We start from the raw sequence: 16,435 nt of genomic DNA, 5'->3' as shown, positions 1-16,435 counted from the left end.
TCGCTGTGTTTCAACAATCAGCACACTTCTGTCGGCTTGGCACTGGCATTAGAAGCAGCGGCAGTATCAAAGCAACAGCTGCGCCAGCTTAGAGTTGAGGCGTGCCGCTCCGCGCAGTTTGAAGGATTGCGCGCCCCCAAGAAGAGCTTCTCATGGTGCAAAGAGTCACCTTCAGTTCTCTGTTACGACCACTTGTGTGCTGCTGCGTGAAGAAGTGAACTTGACGACACAAAATGCTTGAACGTAAACGTGTTGACCTTTCTATGAGGGACAAGTAGGAGATTATTAAAAGGTAAGAAGAAGGTGAATCTGCAACCACTTTATCCAATGAGTATAAGGTGGGGAAGTCGACAATTACGGATATAAAAAAAACAAAAGACGAGAATAGCAAATTTTATAGCAATGCTTGATTCTACTGATGGATCAACAAGCTGTAAAACTATGAAGCTACTGAAGTTGCCTTTGTATGTTACTTTGTAATACTAAAAGAGATGCCTGTTTTTATGAATAAATTTACTGTACAGTACTTCTTTTTGGCAAATAAACATGTACAGTTCGATTATCCGAACAAACCAGTTTTCCGAACACCCATGTCCCTCAATTACTTCGGATAATCGACACTCTACTATATATGGAAAACACTGACAAGAAGAAGGGACAGGATGATAGGACATCCGTTACGACGTCAGGGAATAAGTTCCACAGTACCAGAGAGAGCTGTAGAGGCTAAAAATAGTAGATACGAAAGTGATTGGAATACAGCCAGCAAATAATTAAGGACATAGGTTGCAAGTGCTACTCTGACATGAAGAGGTTGGCACAGGAGATGAATTTGTGGCAGGTCGCATCGAACCAATCAGAAGATTGATTATTCAAGGGAAAAAATCAACAACGCAGAGAAGTCATCACTACTTTCGAAACAAACATCATGAATATGTGCGGTTGTGATTTATCTGAATCACCCTGTAAGTTAGCTGTAAGGTCCAGAGTGAATTTTCACTATGGAGCAGAGTATGCACTTATCTGTAACTTCGTGGCACATTAAATGTGCTGAACGGAGACTCGAATCTCGGACCTTCGCCTTTTCGCGGAAGTCTAGAAGATAGGAGATGAGGTGCTGGTGGAAGTAAAGCTATGAGTTCCGGCAGCGCCCCGTGTTCGGATAGCTCAGTTGGTAGAGCACTCAACATGGAAAGGAAAGGTCCCAGATTCGAATCCCTGTCTGACACGCACTTTTAACCCGGCAAGAAGTCTCCGCCGTGGGCAGACGGACCACTCACCTGCGATCCTCCGGAAGGCCTCCTTCTGCGGGTCGTACTGCTGCAGCAGGGGGTCGCTCTGCAGGCCGCCGCAGGCCGTCACGTAGAAGCTGCGGCACGGCGGCGCCGTGTGGTTCATCATGGCCGCCATGCGCTGCGCCTGCCGGTAGCACGCGTCCGTCCGGCACACGTTGCGCTCTGCACACGTGGACAACACGTCAGTCGGCGGAAACAGGTCCAATGCTCATGAACACACACAAACTACAGAGCTCATACAGGGTGTAGAAAAATTGTGTCACGAAATTTTAACCCTGGATAGCTGATGCCTGTAGCAACCAAAATTACTAATGTTGTGTAGGTCTACAACGCACCATTTTTAAACTACGGAAACTTGGCGCCACGCGCTCCGATTGGCCGTGGGATTGCCCTGTTGCCGTTCGTCGGTTGACGGGCAGCGCTATGGTTGTCGGTTCCCACATACAAACGTCCCTCGCCCCGTCACTGCCCCAATGTGATATGCACACGTGTCCAATAGGTCTTGCTGTTTGTCTCCAACTCGCGTCAGAGGCATTCACACGTAAGCTTCGCTTCAGAGCACACACACACGTCATCTGCGATTTAGTCATACATGGCGGCACAGTATTCGTTTGAAGAACAACGAGATATGGTTATTGTTTATGGACTAGCCGACGGTAATGCGTATGAAGCTCGGCTGTTGTATGAGGAACGGTACCCAGCACACGTTTACAGCAATTCACCGGCGACTTGGCGAAACAGGCTCGTTAGCGGATATCATGGTGATGCTGGAAGACTGGAAGACCTCGAACACGACGGGATGCTCCATTTGAACATACTATTCTCGAGGAAGCACCCACGACAAGTACTCGAGTGGTTGGACACGACATGGGGGTCACTCATCGGCTAGTCTGGGAGGTTTTGAGGGATGACAGCCAGCACCCATTTAGTTTCCACCCAGTCCAAGACCTAAATCCTGTGGCGGACTATGAACACAGGCAGGGTTTTGCTGGTGGTTTCTGCGACGTCTTGTACGAGATCCCGACTTCTCCGCTGAGCCGTGGTAAAAAAATTGGTGTTTTGAGGAGCGCGCCGCAGCGCGTTGTGTGAAGCAGTCGCGGTGGCGCCGCTGTGGCAATCTCAGCTTTGGTGTCTCCCTCTGGTGGGAAAGCGGAAAGGTTGCCTGTTCACGTGCATTTAAGGGGCGCTATGGGCTCGGCATTGGTCAGTCGGAGTGAGGCTAGGTCAGTCTCGCGTCACCAGGTTCTGGTCTGTCTCTCGTTCGCATTTGTGCGGCAGTCAGTGTCTGTGGTCGGAGTGCGAGTATGTCTGCCGTTTGGATCAAAGCCAGAAAATGATAGTCTTGCCACTCCGCCAGTAACAGAACTCAGCCAGTGGTCGCCCGGTCGGGGCTGAGTTCCTGCATCTGAGTCTGCTCGTTAGGCCGCCAGTCTGCTCGAGTTGCTCGGGCTACGGTCGGTTGGTCGGTCGCGCACTGGGACACGAGATGACTTGTCCGCCTTCAGCGTCGACGCATGTGAGGTCGCCACGTGAGTCCAGTGGGCCGCGCCGTATAGAAAGGGGTAGTGGCTTCGCGGTTGACACAAGAGCAACAGGAGTGAAACCACGACATCGGTCTGGCCGGTGCGAGTAGCGATGCCGTGAGACGGGAGATCGGCGCGCCTTCCTGCGTCTGTTGAAGCGGCTGACAGTGGACGGTTCGGGAGAGCGCTGGGGGTGCTGTGCCAGGTCTTCGCCAGAAATCGCAGTTTATTAGAAGTTAAGTGATTGGCGATATGGTGTTTCATTTACTTAAAAAAAATTCTTTATTCAACATCAATATTTATACAAAAGAACCCACCGCCTTAGTGATTAGTGGGTTATAACTGATCTACAATATTAGATGTTCAGCAGCTATTTCTATTTATTATTATATGGTACTATGTTAATTATTGTCATTATTGTAAGCTACAGACAGGATACTACAAGATAATAGGCAGACTACAGCTATTATTCTATTCTGCTTGCTAATTGTTAGTATCTTCCTACTTGTTAATTCCTAACTGCCTGCAGCGTTACAGGAGTGTCAGCATAAATATAAACCTACTGCTTTAGGCCCTGCTCATCGAGCTAATCCCGATGAGCGTGCCCCTGACACTGGGCTGGCCAAGATTGTTTGTCGCTGCAGGTTCCTAACTTAATATCTATATCTAAAGCTACAACTACTATGCTAACCTACATCAATTCCGGTGCTTTAGTCTTCATTGGTGTACCCTGATACCCCTAGTCCTGCACGTGGCGGATTGCAACTGAAAAGTCGACCTGTCCACGCACAGGCGGTATAGGATGAGGGTAATTGGACACATTCGGTAAATGTCGTTAATCATGAAAGACCCTCATGGATCCCGTAATGGGACATATTTGGTATATGTCGTTAATCGTGAAAGTCACTTAAGTATGCCGTCAATACTTTTCGTGACACCTCGTTTGCCAGTTTGTTTAGAGTGTCGAAAGTTCCTTCGTGTCTTAGTAACTCATATGTGTTGCTATGTGGAAGCTGTTGTCTTAGTGTCATTGCTACATCATCGAAAAGGGGGCACTCGTAAACCACATGGTCCGGAGTGCCCTCCGAAGCACCACAGTCACACTCGGGTGTAGCCTTTTTCCCAAACCGACACAAGTATGTCGGGTAGGGCCCATGACCAGTGAGAAAGTGTATTAGACCCCGCGTTGGCTCGAAGTACTTCATCCCTAGCCTTTCTTTTACATTTGGCAGGAACCCGAAGGTTCTTCTGCTAGTTTCTTCTATTTCCCAAGACTGCTGCCATAAGTCCTCGCCCCTTCTACGTATTTCTCCCTTGTCCCTTACCAGTGTTCCCAGGATGTTCTCTATTTTCGCGTTGTTCCCCTTCTTGACCCAGTACCAAGCTGCTTGTTCTCGAATTTTGATATCTAAGGGACAGAGCCCCATTATTATTAAGAGTGCACTTCCTGGAGAAGTTCTGAACGCCCCTATGGATCTTAAAAGCATGTTTCTTTGTACTCTTCTCACTGCCATGGCAGGCACCACCCTCGTGATCCTATGTGCCCAGACTCCCGATCCGTAACCCACTACTGACGTTAATATGCTATTATGGTACAACTTGATTAGGTGTGGTGGAAGATGAAATCGTTTATGGCCTATTGAGGTAAGGTTGTTTAATAATTGTAATGCTTTTTGGGTTACGGACTCAATGTGCCTTCCAAAGTTCCACCTTTCATCGATGATGACGCCCAGGTAGCGAGTCTCTTGTCGTCTTATTATTGGTGAGCCTCCGATTCTGACTGTAGGGTTCCTCACCAGCTGACCCTTCAGTAATAAGTACGTCGATTTTGTCGGTGAGATCGTCATCTTGGTATTTGTGCACCACAGTTGTAATTTGGTCATTGCTCTGTCTATTTTTGGCTCGATGTCCTCGCGGCTTCGGCCGCCGACCAGCAGAAGGAGGTCATCCGCGTAGGCTATCACCTCTAGCACTTCTTCACTCTGTTCAATACTGTCTAAAAGCGGTTCCATATGGATGTCCCAGAACAGGGGACCTAAGACGGAGCCCTGGGGACATCCCTTAGTTATGGATTTTCCTACTCTACCGCTAGGGGATGATAGCCAGACCACCCGCCCTTCACAATAGCTCCTCAGGCAACCATATAGCGACCCTGGACACTCCTTCTCCCGCAAGCAGGAGAAGGCCACCACAGGTTGTCAAAGGCGCCACTGATGTCAACCATGATGCCAACAACGTACTTGTATGGGGTAGAGTCGCAGACCTCAGCCGCCAGAGCGATCGCATCAGTTGCCGATCGCACCGGCCTGAAGCCGAACTGCCTGCCACTCATCCCACACAGCACTCGGTGTGCAGTCAGTCTGTCAACTAGCAGTTTTTCAAATAATTTCCCAAGGATGTTCAGTAGGCAAATCGGCCTATAGGACTTGATATCCGCTGGGTCCTTGTTGGGTCCCTTTTTGATTATTACAACGTTTGCCTCTTTCCAGATTCTCGGGAATTTTTCCTGTCTTAGGCATTCATTGTATAACTGGGTTAGTGGTGCCACCAGTTGAGGTGCCAAGAACTGCACCACCTCCGCCACAATGCCGTCTGGGCTGGGGGCTTTTCCTGTTTTTAGTGCTTTAATGTGACCAGCCACCTCCTCTTCAGAGAAGGGGTAGACTGCCCTGTTGTTAGCTACTCTATCCAGATCTTGATTTCGTAGCTGGGACTGGCCTTCCGTGTCGCTGGCCTCATCGTGGTCAGGGAGCAGGGACCGGAGAAGGATCTCGGCAGTCTCCTGCCAGGACTCCGTCATCCCATCCCCGCGCCTGACCGTTGATAGCATCATTGGGACCGAATCTTTTCCCTTACTAGTTTGTAAGGTATTCCTCATGGATCCAAGGCCAGCTGGTCCAGCACAAATCTTTCCCAACTACGTATTCTGACTTCTTTCAGTTCTTTTTGAAATTTGTCTTTTGCCTCCCGGTATAGCAGTAACCATCTTTGCTTTTCCCACCAGACGACACTGCGCTGGTAGTGCCTCCTCAGCCTTCTGACAGACTGACGCATTTCCTCAAGTTCAGCTGACCATGGTGACGGGGAGGCCGCCATGGCCCTCCTCCTGGTTGGAACAGCTGCCTTAACCGCTCTGGTTACTGCGCCCACCAGTTCTTCGGCCCGCTTGTCTATGTCCAGGTCCTGTTGTGCGTCACCTTCTGGCAATGGAGGAACGTCGCACTCTCTCGCTAGTCTCTCCCAGTCAACTCTCTTGAAGTTTAGTTGCAACTCCCACCCTGCGGCCCAATGACAGCCTCCATTTCCTAAGCTGAACATTATAAGATTATGGTCGCTTGTTGTCGCGTTCTCTCTGACTTCCCAATTCTGAATGATGTTAGCAGAATTTGGTGTAACTAGCGTTACATCTATATTGGTGCCGCGCCCCCCTCCCGCTGCGTAAGTGAGAGGGTTGCCAGGTCTATTTGCAACCACAAGTTGTAAAGCCATAATCATATCCTCCACTTTTTCTCCATTTTCATCTCTCGTGCCACTGTACCACAGGGGGGATTTTGCATTTATATCGGCTGTTATAACCAGTTTGCATCCCCGCAATGCCGTGGCTACTCTGGTTAGGTGATCCAGATGTTGTTCAATGTTATCTCCGTATTGAAAATACATATTTATAAAGGTTATAATTCCCATGGGAGCCTGTACCTCCACGACATTGCAGTGACTGGTGGAAAATTGTGCAAGTGTTGTTACTCGTAGAGACTGGTTTGTGATGACAATTGCCGCTTTGGGGGCTTCCCCACTACTAGCTATTTGCCATGTAGCGGCTGCAAATGAAAGTTTCCCAGCTTGAGAGTACGGCTCCTGCAAGCAGAGTACGTCAAGCCTCTTCTCCTCCACCTCTCTTCGGAGCTCCTGCATCACAAGTCTGCTGTTATGCGTGTTTAGTTGTCCAACAGTTAGTTTTGTCATTATGGGAAGTAAGTGTGCATTCTATCGTCAGGCCAAGTCTTGCTCCAATCAAATGCGATTCGACCATGAGCTAGGACTGATTGAGTGTAGATGTCATTTAAGTCAAATTTCTCCCCACGTCTGTCAAACACTTTCTTAAGTAAGTCTCGCAGGGCCCCGAAGTCGGTGGGAAGGTTCACTGACTTTAATTGTATTCTATCCACAACCTCCATTACCGAGAAGGTGACCTTTCTTCCGTCCTCGTGTCCTACCCGGACCACATGTCGTAAGGCAGTGGTCAGGATAGCCGGCTGCTCCAATCTCGCCAGTTGCATTGTGAATTCAATGTTGGGATACACCCTAATCGGATCTACAGGCGGTAGCCTGATTACTGGGGTATCTGCCACAGTTGGGTTTGCGCTGGTGCTAGTAACTGTACTTTCTTGGAGTGGTTGTTTAGTTGGTTCAGTTTCGTGAGTAGGGGCCAGGGAGGCCGCCACCACTACAGGATGCTTCTGCCGTTGAAGGTTTTTATTCGCCCTTTCTCCCCGGTTTAGGGAAGGGGGAGCTGTGTTCCTGTCCGGAGAATCAGTTTGAATGCATCTTGTTAAATTCTACTTGTATTCTTGGTGAGGTCACCAGCCGCTTTGTTTTGGGGTCGTCCCACCATTCTTCTTCGTTTGCCCACCCGCGGGAAAGTGGTTATTGTGAATTAAGTGGTCCGTTTTTTTTCCTTGTGGAGTTGGGCAGAGTTAGAGCAATCTGCAGATCGGGTTGTTCAGTAATACGTTAATAGCTGCCTCTGTCATGTTTGTCGGATTCGGTGTTAACGAATTTATAGAATTAAGGTGTAAAGGCCGAATTCCTGAAAAATCTTTTTATCTTGCCTATCATCTTGCGAGGCGGTATATGTGTAATGTAGAGCATGTTGTACATTTTATGTAAGTCTGAATTTCATGGGTTTTATTTAAATAACCATTTTTATAAAGTTGCCACCCTTCCACCGTAAGAGTTCTTTTAAAAAGAAATTGCACTTTCGGTGGCAAATAATTTCTTAGTGTGAGTGTTTGTACCATTTACATCCCTCTTACGGGGTGCATTGTTAATGTGTTTGTGTGAGTTGTTAAAATTTTTAGTTTAAAGTAATCTGGTGTGTTGCAGATTTGCACCAGTGTAGTCTTTCAGAGATTGTTGTGAGTGGTCGTGACTACGGCCGTGTTGAAAGGGAGCGGCAAGCTTCTCAGCCCGAAGGCTAATACTGTCAATATTGTTCTTTCTGCCTCTAAATAAAATTGTAACTTGATATTCCGAAGGTGCTTTTCTGCTTATAAATTTTAAATCTGTTTTTGAAAAGGCTTTTATGAATAAAATTCCCATTTGTTAAAGGTAATTTCACTTTCATCAGTTACCCACTGGCAACTACTTCCACGCTCACCTAGTGTGATTAAATGTGTTAATGTTCTTGATGAATCGCTAGTAAATAAAGTAAATTCTTTAAGAAAAGAGTTCGAAAGTAAATTCACGGTTCACCCGCCATTGTGTTGTTTACCTTTACAACACTCGAAACGTTCATTACTGGGCAAGGGAAAATCCTCACGTCACGCACGTCCACGGACACAAGGAACGATTTTCGCTCAACATTTGGGCAGGCATTGTGGGTGACCATCTGATTGGGCCGGTCCGTCTACCTGATCGACTTAACGGGGTAAATTACCTTCGCTTTTTGCAAGAAACTCTACCCGGCCTGTTGGAAGATGTTCCCCTGGCCATGTGGCTACGCAAGTGGTTGCTGCATGATGGGACTCCTCCACATAGCAGTCGTGCCGTGCTCGGATATTTAAATGAACTCTTCGACGGCAGAGGCGCTCGTTGGACATGGCCCCCGCGACCTAAGACCTCACGCCTCACGCCACCTGACTTTTTTCTGTGGGGGTTCTTCAAGGTCCTAGTTCACCCACTCAAACGCGAACCACCTAGGAACGAAGAAGAATTAATGTATCGCATTCAACGTGCCGCCAATCACATCCAGGCAATGCCAGGAATCTTTGAAAGAGTTCGGTGAAACACCATTCGACGTTACCAAGCTTGTGTTGAGTCAGAGGGCCGCCAGTTCGAGCACCTGCTTTAAGTAAACAATGTCATAGCTACAAAAACGGCCCTTTTCAGGGCCAGCATAATTTGTAATAGACTTTCTGTACGCGAACTAACAGCTGTTGATGGGTTTGTTCCCAGTACGTCTTATTATAAAACTACAATGGATGTGTCGGGACCCCGGCAGATTCGCCCCCAGACCCCGAGAGATTCGCGATCATGCGTTGTCCAGTGCATCCGGCAACAGAGAAATCCTGCGGCCAATTGGAGCTCGTGGTACCAGGTTTCCATAGTTTAAAAATTGTGCGTTGTCGACCTACACAACATTAGTAATTTTGGTTCCTACCGGCATCAGTTATCCAGGGTTAAAATTTCGTGACATAATTTTTCTCCACCCTGTGTAGAGCTACTACACTGTACAAAAGATTATCACTTGTTTGAAACCCCTAACTGCTTCCCATTTCAACTGCGACGTCAGGTTCAGGTTCAGCGACGCTTCAGACAGCAAGGTGTCGACCCATGCGGAAAAAAGGCCACAGCTCAGAAGTTCGTGGAAGGCGTAAGGCGGGTTAATAATACCACGTTGGCAGAAAATTCCGCTAAAATTGTGCCGAAAGCTATAGTGGGCGTATAACACGATGGGTACGTCACTGTGCACCCTTCTACCAAAATCTCATCGCTTCTTTTGACACCTATGTCATGCAGGCCATAGTTGCGACCCCCAGTGTTGAAATCAGGCAGTTATCTTATGGCTGACCCAGGATAACATTTCAGACACACTCCCAGTCAGAATAGAATGAAAAGGCCTCAGGGGGTGGCATGAAATGACCCCTTGGGGCGTCGATTCCAACACTTTCGCGGTAGAAAACGACATTACGCAGTGCGATGAGGCAACAGTGTGACGTTCTCGATAGCGGTCGTCACTGCTGACATCACTAGACGATTCACCCCTACTCACGAGCATAGTTGGGCTGCAACCTCACTGAACGTGATCAGATCCATTTGGAGTGTAGTGTGGCCCCAATTTTAGCTCTGGTATACTCAATAGAAGCGGTGGGGACTGCTCAAAACCATTTGACGAAATTTGAACATGATCCGCAGCAGCAAAATGCGTTTATGCTTTTTCAATGCTCCTGTTTCACGCCCTCCTGTGGTGTGATGACAGATGGCTGCAACATTCACATGTGCATAAATAAAATGTCAATGGGTTCCTGTAAGACCTCTCAGTTCGGCAACAGCCTCGCTGCCATACACACACATTGGTTGAGCACTTTAAAAATGTGCCTCTCAGGAACTTCGACACCATTGCAGCCTCGTGGCTGATCTAGAGCCTGAAGGTAGGCAAACCACACCTGCAAGCAGACGCTGTGGCGGCTGCGAGGCACCATTTAGCTGAATGGGTGGTGACATCTCTGAAAGGTACATTTTTAATGTGCTCAACAAAAGTGTATGAATGGCACAGGAGGGCTGAAAAAGCAAAATCACCCTTTGCTGCTTCGGATCACGTTTAAATTTCTTCGAATGGTTTGGAACAGCCCCTGGTGATTTCACCCTCTATACGAGACCAAAAATTGAGGCCGCACTGCATTCCAAATGGGTCAGGTCATGTTCAGTGGGTTGACGGGTGCACAGTGTACTTATAATATGGCTGTAGCGTTCGGGGGGGGGGGGGGGGTCAGCAGCGTGGAGCGTTGTCAACAACGTCGTCCTGTTCATCATTGCACTGCAAGCTGTCATTTTCCACGGCGAAACGTGTGGGAATCAACGCCCCAAGGGAAGGGGTGTTTTCATTGAAGCCCTTTATGCCAACCCTTGAGACCTTTCCGTGTCGATTCTGAACCGCGGAGTGTCTGAAATGTTTTCCTCTGCCAACCATAAGAAAAGCGCGTGAATTCAACGCTGGGTCTCGCGGTTCTGACCTACGTCGCAGGGACGTCAAAAGACGAGGCGAAATGGGGGTAGAAGCGGGTTTGACAACATTCTCTTAGAGTGACACGTTCACAGTGTCATTGGGGAGAACGGGACATCTTTAACCCTAAGCACACCTCACATGGACTTCTGAACTCTGTCGTTTCTTTGGATTGTTTGGCGGAAGACCTTGCTGTTTGAGGCATTGCTGAGTCCGAGGCTAACGTCTCAGCGGCGCATAAAGCTGCACATGTTGAATGGGGCGAACAAAACATAAAGTGCAACATAAATTACCGTTGTGCGGTACAGTGGGTCACTATTTTTCTAAATGCTGCAAAGCGTCGGACGAACCAACGGACCAACGAGGCGTCTGACTCGCAATATGTAGAAGGTGTAGTCCTGTGACGTTCCGGAATGCTTTTTGTACCACGACTTATACCCAATCATTCAGTTCCCTGTCAGCATGGACCAGTATGTATTCTTGAAGTTTTCCCAGCGTAATGAGAATGCCATGAAGTTCCGGGTTTGCAGCCGGATGACGTCGACATTTTGCCACGATATTTCGGATGGAAATCATTGAGCCATATTCAGGTGAGTGTTTAACGCTGGAGAGTGCTGCGGCACTTTTCTAAGTTTATACCGAAAATTGGCGACGAGGCGCATGCGCTTACTTTACTGCTGCGTGAATGGCCCTCCGCCAAGTTCACTATCGCCTTCGAGTATCTCTCCATCTGCGGTGCGCAGGCTCCAGCGCAATGGTGATAATGTGTCGGAGTGCGAGCTCGGGGAATTGAGATTCAGATGTCGCATTAATGAAACTGTCACTGGACGTGTCATTAGGCGTAAAATACTTTCTTTTGGAAGATATTAAAGAAATGAACACGTACCCCACCTTACCCGATTCAAAGCCACTATCAAATTTTATAAGGTCTTCCGCCAAACGTATCTTGACAGATTCCTCAATAACTAAATCGCAGAAGGAACTAGTTATGGCCGGCCGGAGTGACCGAGCGGTTCTAGGTGCTACAGGCTGGAGCCGCGCGACTGCTGCGGTCGCAGGTTCGAATCCTGCCTCGGGCATAGATGTGTGTGATGTCCTTAGGTTAGTTAGGTCTAAATAGTTCTAAGTTCTAGGGGACTGATGACCTCAGAAGTTAAGTCCCATAGTGCTCAGAGCCATTTGAACCATTTTTAAACTAGTTGTGGTCAAAATTTCCGTGACAGAATAATATACAGAAAGTCCTGTGGAGATACAATGCTCGGCTATGGCTGACTTACTGCCCTGCGAAAAGCGAGTGTGCCGATGATGCTCAACACACCTTTCACGTAACGCGCATGTAGGCTTTGCCACGCATGGTACTCCATAGACTCCAGCCTTCCGCAATCCCAGATCATCCTTTACTGAACGGAAAATAGCGCAAGTCTTTGAAGATGGACGGAAGAAAACTTTAACGGCATGCTTTCTTAACACTGTGCATAATTTCACGAAACTTGCCGACATAAGGGAGTGACGCCCTGCAATTGAACAGCTCCTTCTCCTCTTGCTCTTGCGCAAGGCCTCGTTACTTCCTCCTCAATGCTGTGCTTATCAGATGTCGAGAATATCCGTATCTTTCAAAACAGATTGTAAGTGTTCCAGCTCCTTTGCGGGACTCTCTCTATCAGACACAACATGTGCCCGTGCCATTAACGTTCGTGTTAACAGCGGTCGCCTGCTCATGCGGCTCTGTATGTGCGGAATGCCCCAGTGACTCAGCCACTGTGGGCCTGACCGAGACGGCTAGAAGCAATAGACAGCCATCCTTCTCCATTTCCATGGAAAACTCCATATTCTAGTCGACTGAATTCAGATGCAGCAAAAATCGTGACAGCTCTTCGTACACTACAAAAGCATCAACTGCAGACCGCCTACGTGCCACAGGTGGAACAATACATTCGGAGGGGGCGTTAAACTCGATAGAGGGCGCTCATGCAGCGGTAACCTACGCACATGCGCCTCCGCGCCAATTTTTCGTATAATCTTCGCGATATTCACCAGCAATTTCCAGTGTAAAGCACTAACCTGAAGATGGCTGAATGGTTGTCAGCCGAAATACACTCAAGTGACAAAAATCATACTTGGTTGGGTTGGGGGAGGGGACCAAATAGCGAAGTCATCAGTCCCATCGCATTAGGGAAGAATGGGGAAGGAAGTCGACCATGCCCTTTCAAAGTAACCATCCCGGCATTTGTGTGAAGCGACTTAGGGAAATAACGGAAAAACTAAATCAGGATCGCCGGAAGCGGGTTTGAACCGCCATCCTTCCGAATGCGAATCCAGTGTGCTAACCACTGCGCCACGTGCCGGCCACGGTGGCCGAGCGGCTCTAGGCTCTTCAGTTCGGAACCACGCTGCTGCTGCGGTCGCAGGTTCGAATCCTGCCTCGGGCACGGATGTATGTGATGTCCTTAGGTTAGTTAGGTTTAAGTAGTTCTAAGTTCTAGGGGACTAATGACCTCAGACGTTGACTGTCATAGTGCTTCGAGCCATTTGAGCCATTTGAACCACTGCGCCACCTCATTCGGTCATAAGTAATGGGATAGCAATAATCACATATACAGATGACGGAAGTATAGTGTGCATAAAGAATAAAAGGACAGTGTATTAGCGGAGCTGTCATTTGTACTCGTGTGATACACATGAAAAGATTTCCAATGAGACTTTGAACGCGGAATGGTAGGTGGAAGTGGAAGCATGGCACATTACATTTCGGAAATCGTTAGGGAATTCCGTATTTCGAAATCCACGGCGTCAAGAGCGTCTGGAAAATACCAAATTTCAGGAACTACCTCTCACCACGGACACGAGTGTCTTTGCTAACAGCACGATGTCGCCTGCAGCGCCTCCCCTGGACTGGTGACCGTACCGGTTGGTCACCAGACGACTGGGAAACCGTGGAATGGTCAAATGAGTCCCAATTTCAACTGGTAAGAGCCAATGGTAGGGTATGAGTGTAGCGCAGACCCCACGAAAACATTGACCCAAGGCGTGAGCAAGGCAGCGTGCAAGCTGTAGTAGCTACATAATGGTGCGGGCTGTGTTTACATGGAATGAAATTGATTCTCTGGTCCAACTGAGGCGATCATTGACTGGAAATGGTTATGTTCGGCTACTTCATTCACAGATATTCATAGACTTCATGTTCCCAAATACGTAATGATACCATGTCACCGCACCACAATTGTTCGCGATTGCTTTAAAGAACATTCTCGACAATTCGAGCGAATGATTTGCCCGCCTACATCGCCCGAAAGGGATCCCGTCAAATATTTATGGACGTAATCGAGAGGTCAGCTAGCGCACAAAATCCTCTCGCGATTATGGACGGTTGTAGAGGCAGCGTAGCTCAATATTTCTGTGTGGGACTTCCAATGACTTGTTGCGTCCATGCCACGTCGATTTGCTGCAGTGCACCGAGTAAATCGAGGTCCGACACGATATTACGTGGTATCTCATGACTTTTATCACGTAAAATGGAAATGCCGTGTGGCTAGGGCCTCCCGTCGGGTAGACCGTTCACCTGATGCAAGACTTTCGAGTTGACGCCACTTTGGCTACTTGCGTGTCGATGGGGATGAAATGATCATGATAAGGGCAACACAACACCCAGTCCACGAGCGGAGAAAATCTCCGACCCAGCCGGGAATCAAACCCGGGCCGTTAGGTATGACATTCCGTCGCGCTGACAACTCAGCTACCAGCGGCGGACACGTAAATATATTGTGGTGAGATGACAACGTCATCTGGCTGCATTTCAGAAACTTCATGGGTTACGGACTATGATGTTTACACGAACAATTTCGGTGACCAAATTTTACAAGTCCTTTCGTTCAAAAGTTTCTTTTCCTGCAACTTTGAATCATTCCAGGCTAATCGTTTGGTCGTTAGGTGCCTGACGGAGTGTCATTTGAAGTACAATGGCTGGGCGGGCCGCGTTGTACGGTGGTATAATAAGGCCTTTCGGTCCACGGAGGTACGGAAAAAGCAGTTATACCTTTATGGAGATACAAATATAGGCAAGTCTACATTAACTGAGAAAATACTGTCAAGGAACCATCATGTATACCTTCCATTTTGTTCCGAATTCGGATTTTTTGGATACGATGCTCGCGTCCATAATGTAATTGTTTTTGAGGAATTTGTGTGGTCTAGGTGGAGGCCGTATGCATCGATATTGAAGCGTATAGTTGAAGGACGGCCTTTCACAGTTAATGTAAAGAATAAACCTGGTATGGTTATCAAACACCGTGGCTTGGTCATATTTGTATCTAATGAATTTTTAATTGGTGATGAAGCTTTGATTTCCCGACTTAACGTAATACATGCAGATTGTCATATATTGCACTGTTGTTCAATGAAGGAGGAGCTACATGTGGAAATTCCTATCATACAAAATGACAACAGTCGCGGTACAAGACTGCTCACACCTTCCTGATATGGCGAACACCGTGGCACGTTATGCTCGTCGACTGACTCGCTAAATTGTCCAATCCTAGTCCTATAGCAAATGTGATTCTTGAAATTTTCCCAGCGTAAACAGTATTCTATGAAGTTTCAGGATTGCAGCCGGATAACGTCTACTTCCTGCCACGATATTTCGACTGACAACCATTCAGCCATCTCTAGGTGAGTCTGTTTCACTGGAGGTTGCCAGTTCATGTCGCTACTTTTATACCAAAAATAGGTGATGAGACGCATGCGCAAAGGCAGCCGCTACATGAGCGGCCTCTGTGGAGATACGCGCTCTCTTCGAATACTGCGAACAATCCATTCATGCTTACTCTGCGGAACTATGATCACACCCATAGGCGGAAGCATAAGCGACCAAAGACACTGTTAGCTAGGACCTAACCACTGACCGGCAGGTGTGGCCGAGCGGTTCTAGACGCTTCAGTCCGGAACCGCGCTGCTGCTACCGTCGCAGGTTCGAATCCTGCCTCGGGCATGGATGTGTGTGATGTCCTTAGGTTAGTTAGGTTTACGTAGTTCTAAGTCTAGAGGACTGATGACCTCAGATGTTAAGTCCCATAGTGCTTCGAGCCATTTAAAACAATTTACACTTCTTTCCTCAGCTTTTCAAACCACTACCCTTCGTTCAATGTTCGGCCCAATCTATCTCCAGATGTGCGTATTAACGAATAATCATAACTAGACGTACGCAAACATCGCAGTACCCACATCCTGCGAAGCCCTCGTTTAGTGGAAGCTACCTCCTTTGTGGAGATGGCAGTAGATCTTTTGTGCTGGCCGTCATGCCGTTTTGGACTGGAGGAGCTCCACGCTATTAAAAAAAAAATGGCGCGCAGGGCGCATGCGTAATGTGATACTACAAAAGCACTCTCTGTCGGAATGATCAGTCGCGAGTTTAAAATCCAGGTGTCAAAATTAATAAAATTAAATGTCATTAGACGTGTCATTGGTTATAAAATGTTTTCTGTTTGAAGAAATTAAAGAAATCACCGGTTCCCACGAAGGGCGGCTGTCTGCCTTGTCTGGACGTTTAGGTCAGACAGAAAGTGGGTGGAACATTGGGACATTCCGTTTACCGCTAGCCCCACATACAGACTTGTACCTTCAGGCGCCTAGCTGCCATCACGCTTCACGAACTAAAGGCGTCCTTTGAACGTTGGTCTACC

At 47.9% G+C, this 16,435-nt stretch overlaps 1 protein-coding gene across 1 annotated transcript in view; it reads right to left on the bottom strand.

Annotated features, from left to right (window-relative positions):
• The window catches only part of LOC126263117 (endothelin-converting enzyme 1-like), a 295,370-nt gene that overhangs the window by 196,254 nt on the left and 82,681 nt on the right, over positions 1-16,435 (bottom strand). Inside the window, exon 3 of the mRNA XM_049960128.1 lies at positions 1,281-1,457. Within this exon, the coding sequence (XP_049816085.1) occupies positions 1,281-1,457 (177 nt within the window). The remainder of the gene's footprint in view (positions 1-1,280; positions 1,458-16,435) is intronic.

Source organism: Schistocerca nitens, chromosome 6, assembly GCF_023898315.1.
Source record: "Schistocerca nitens isolate TAMUIC-IGC-003100 chromosome 6, iqSchNite1.1, whole genome shotgun sequence".
Lineage (NCBI taxonomy): Eukaryota > Metazoa > Arthropoda > Insecta > Orthoptera > Acrididae > Schistocerca > Schistocerca nitens.
The sequence above is the reverse complement of the archived record's forward strand: the minus strand, read 5'-3'. Positions and strand labels throughout refer to the sequence as shown.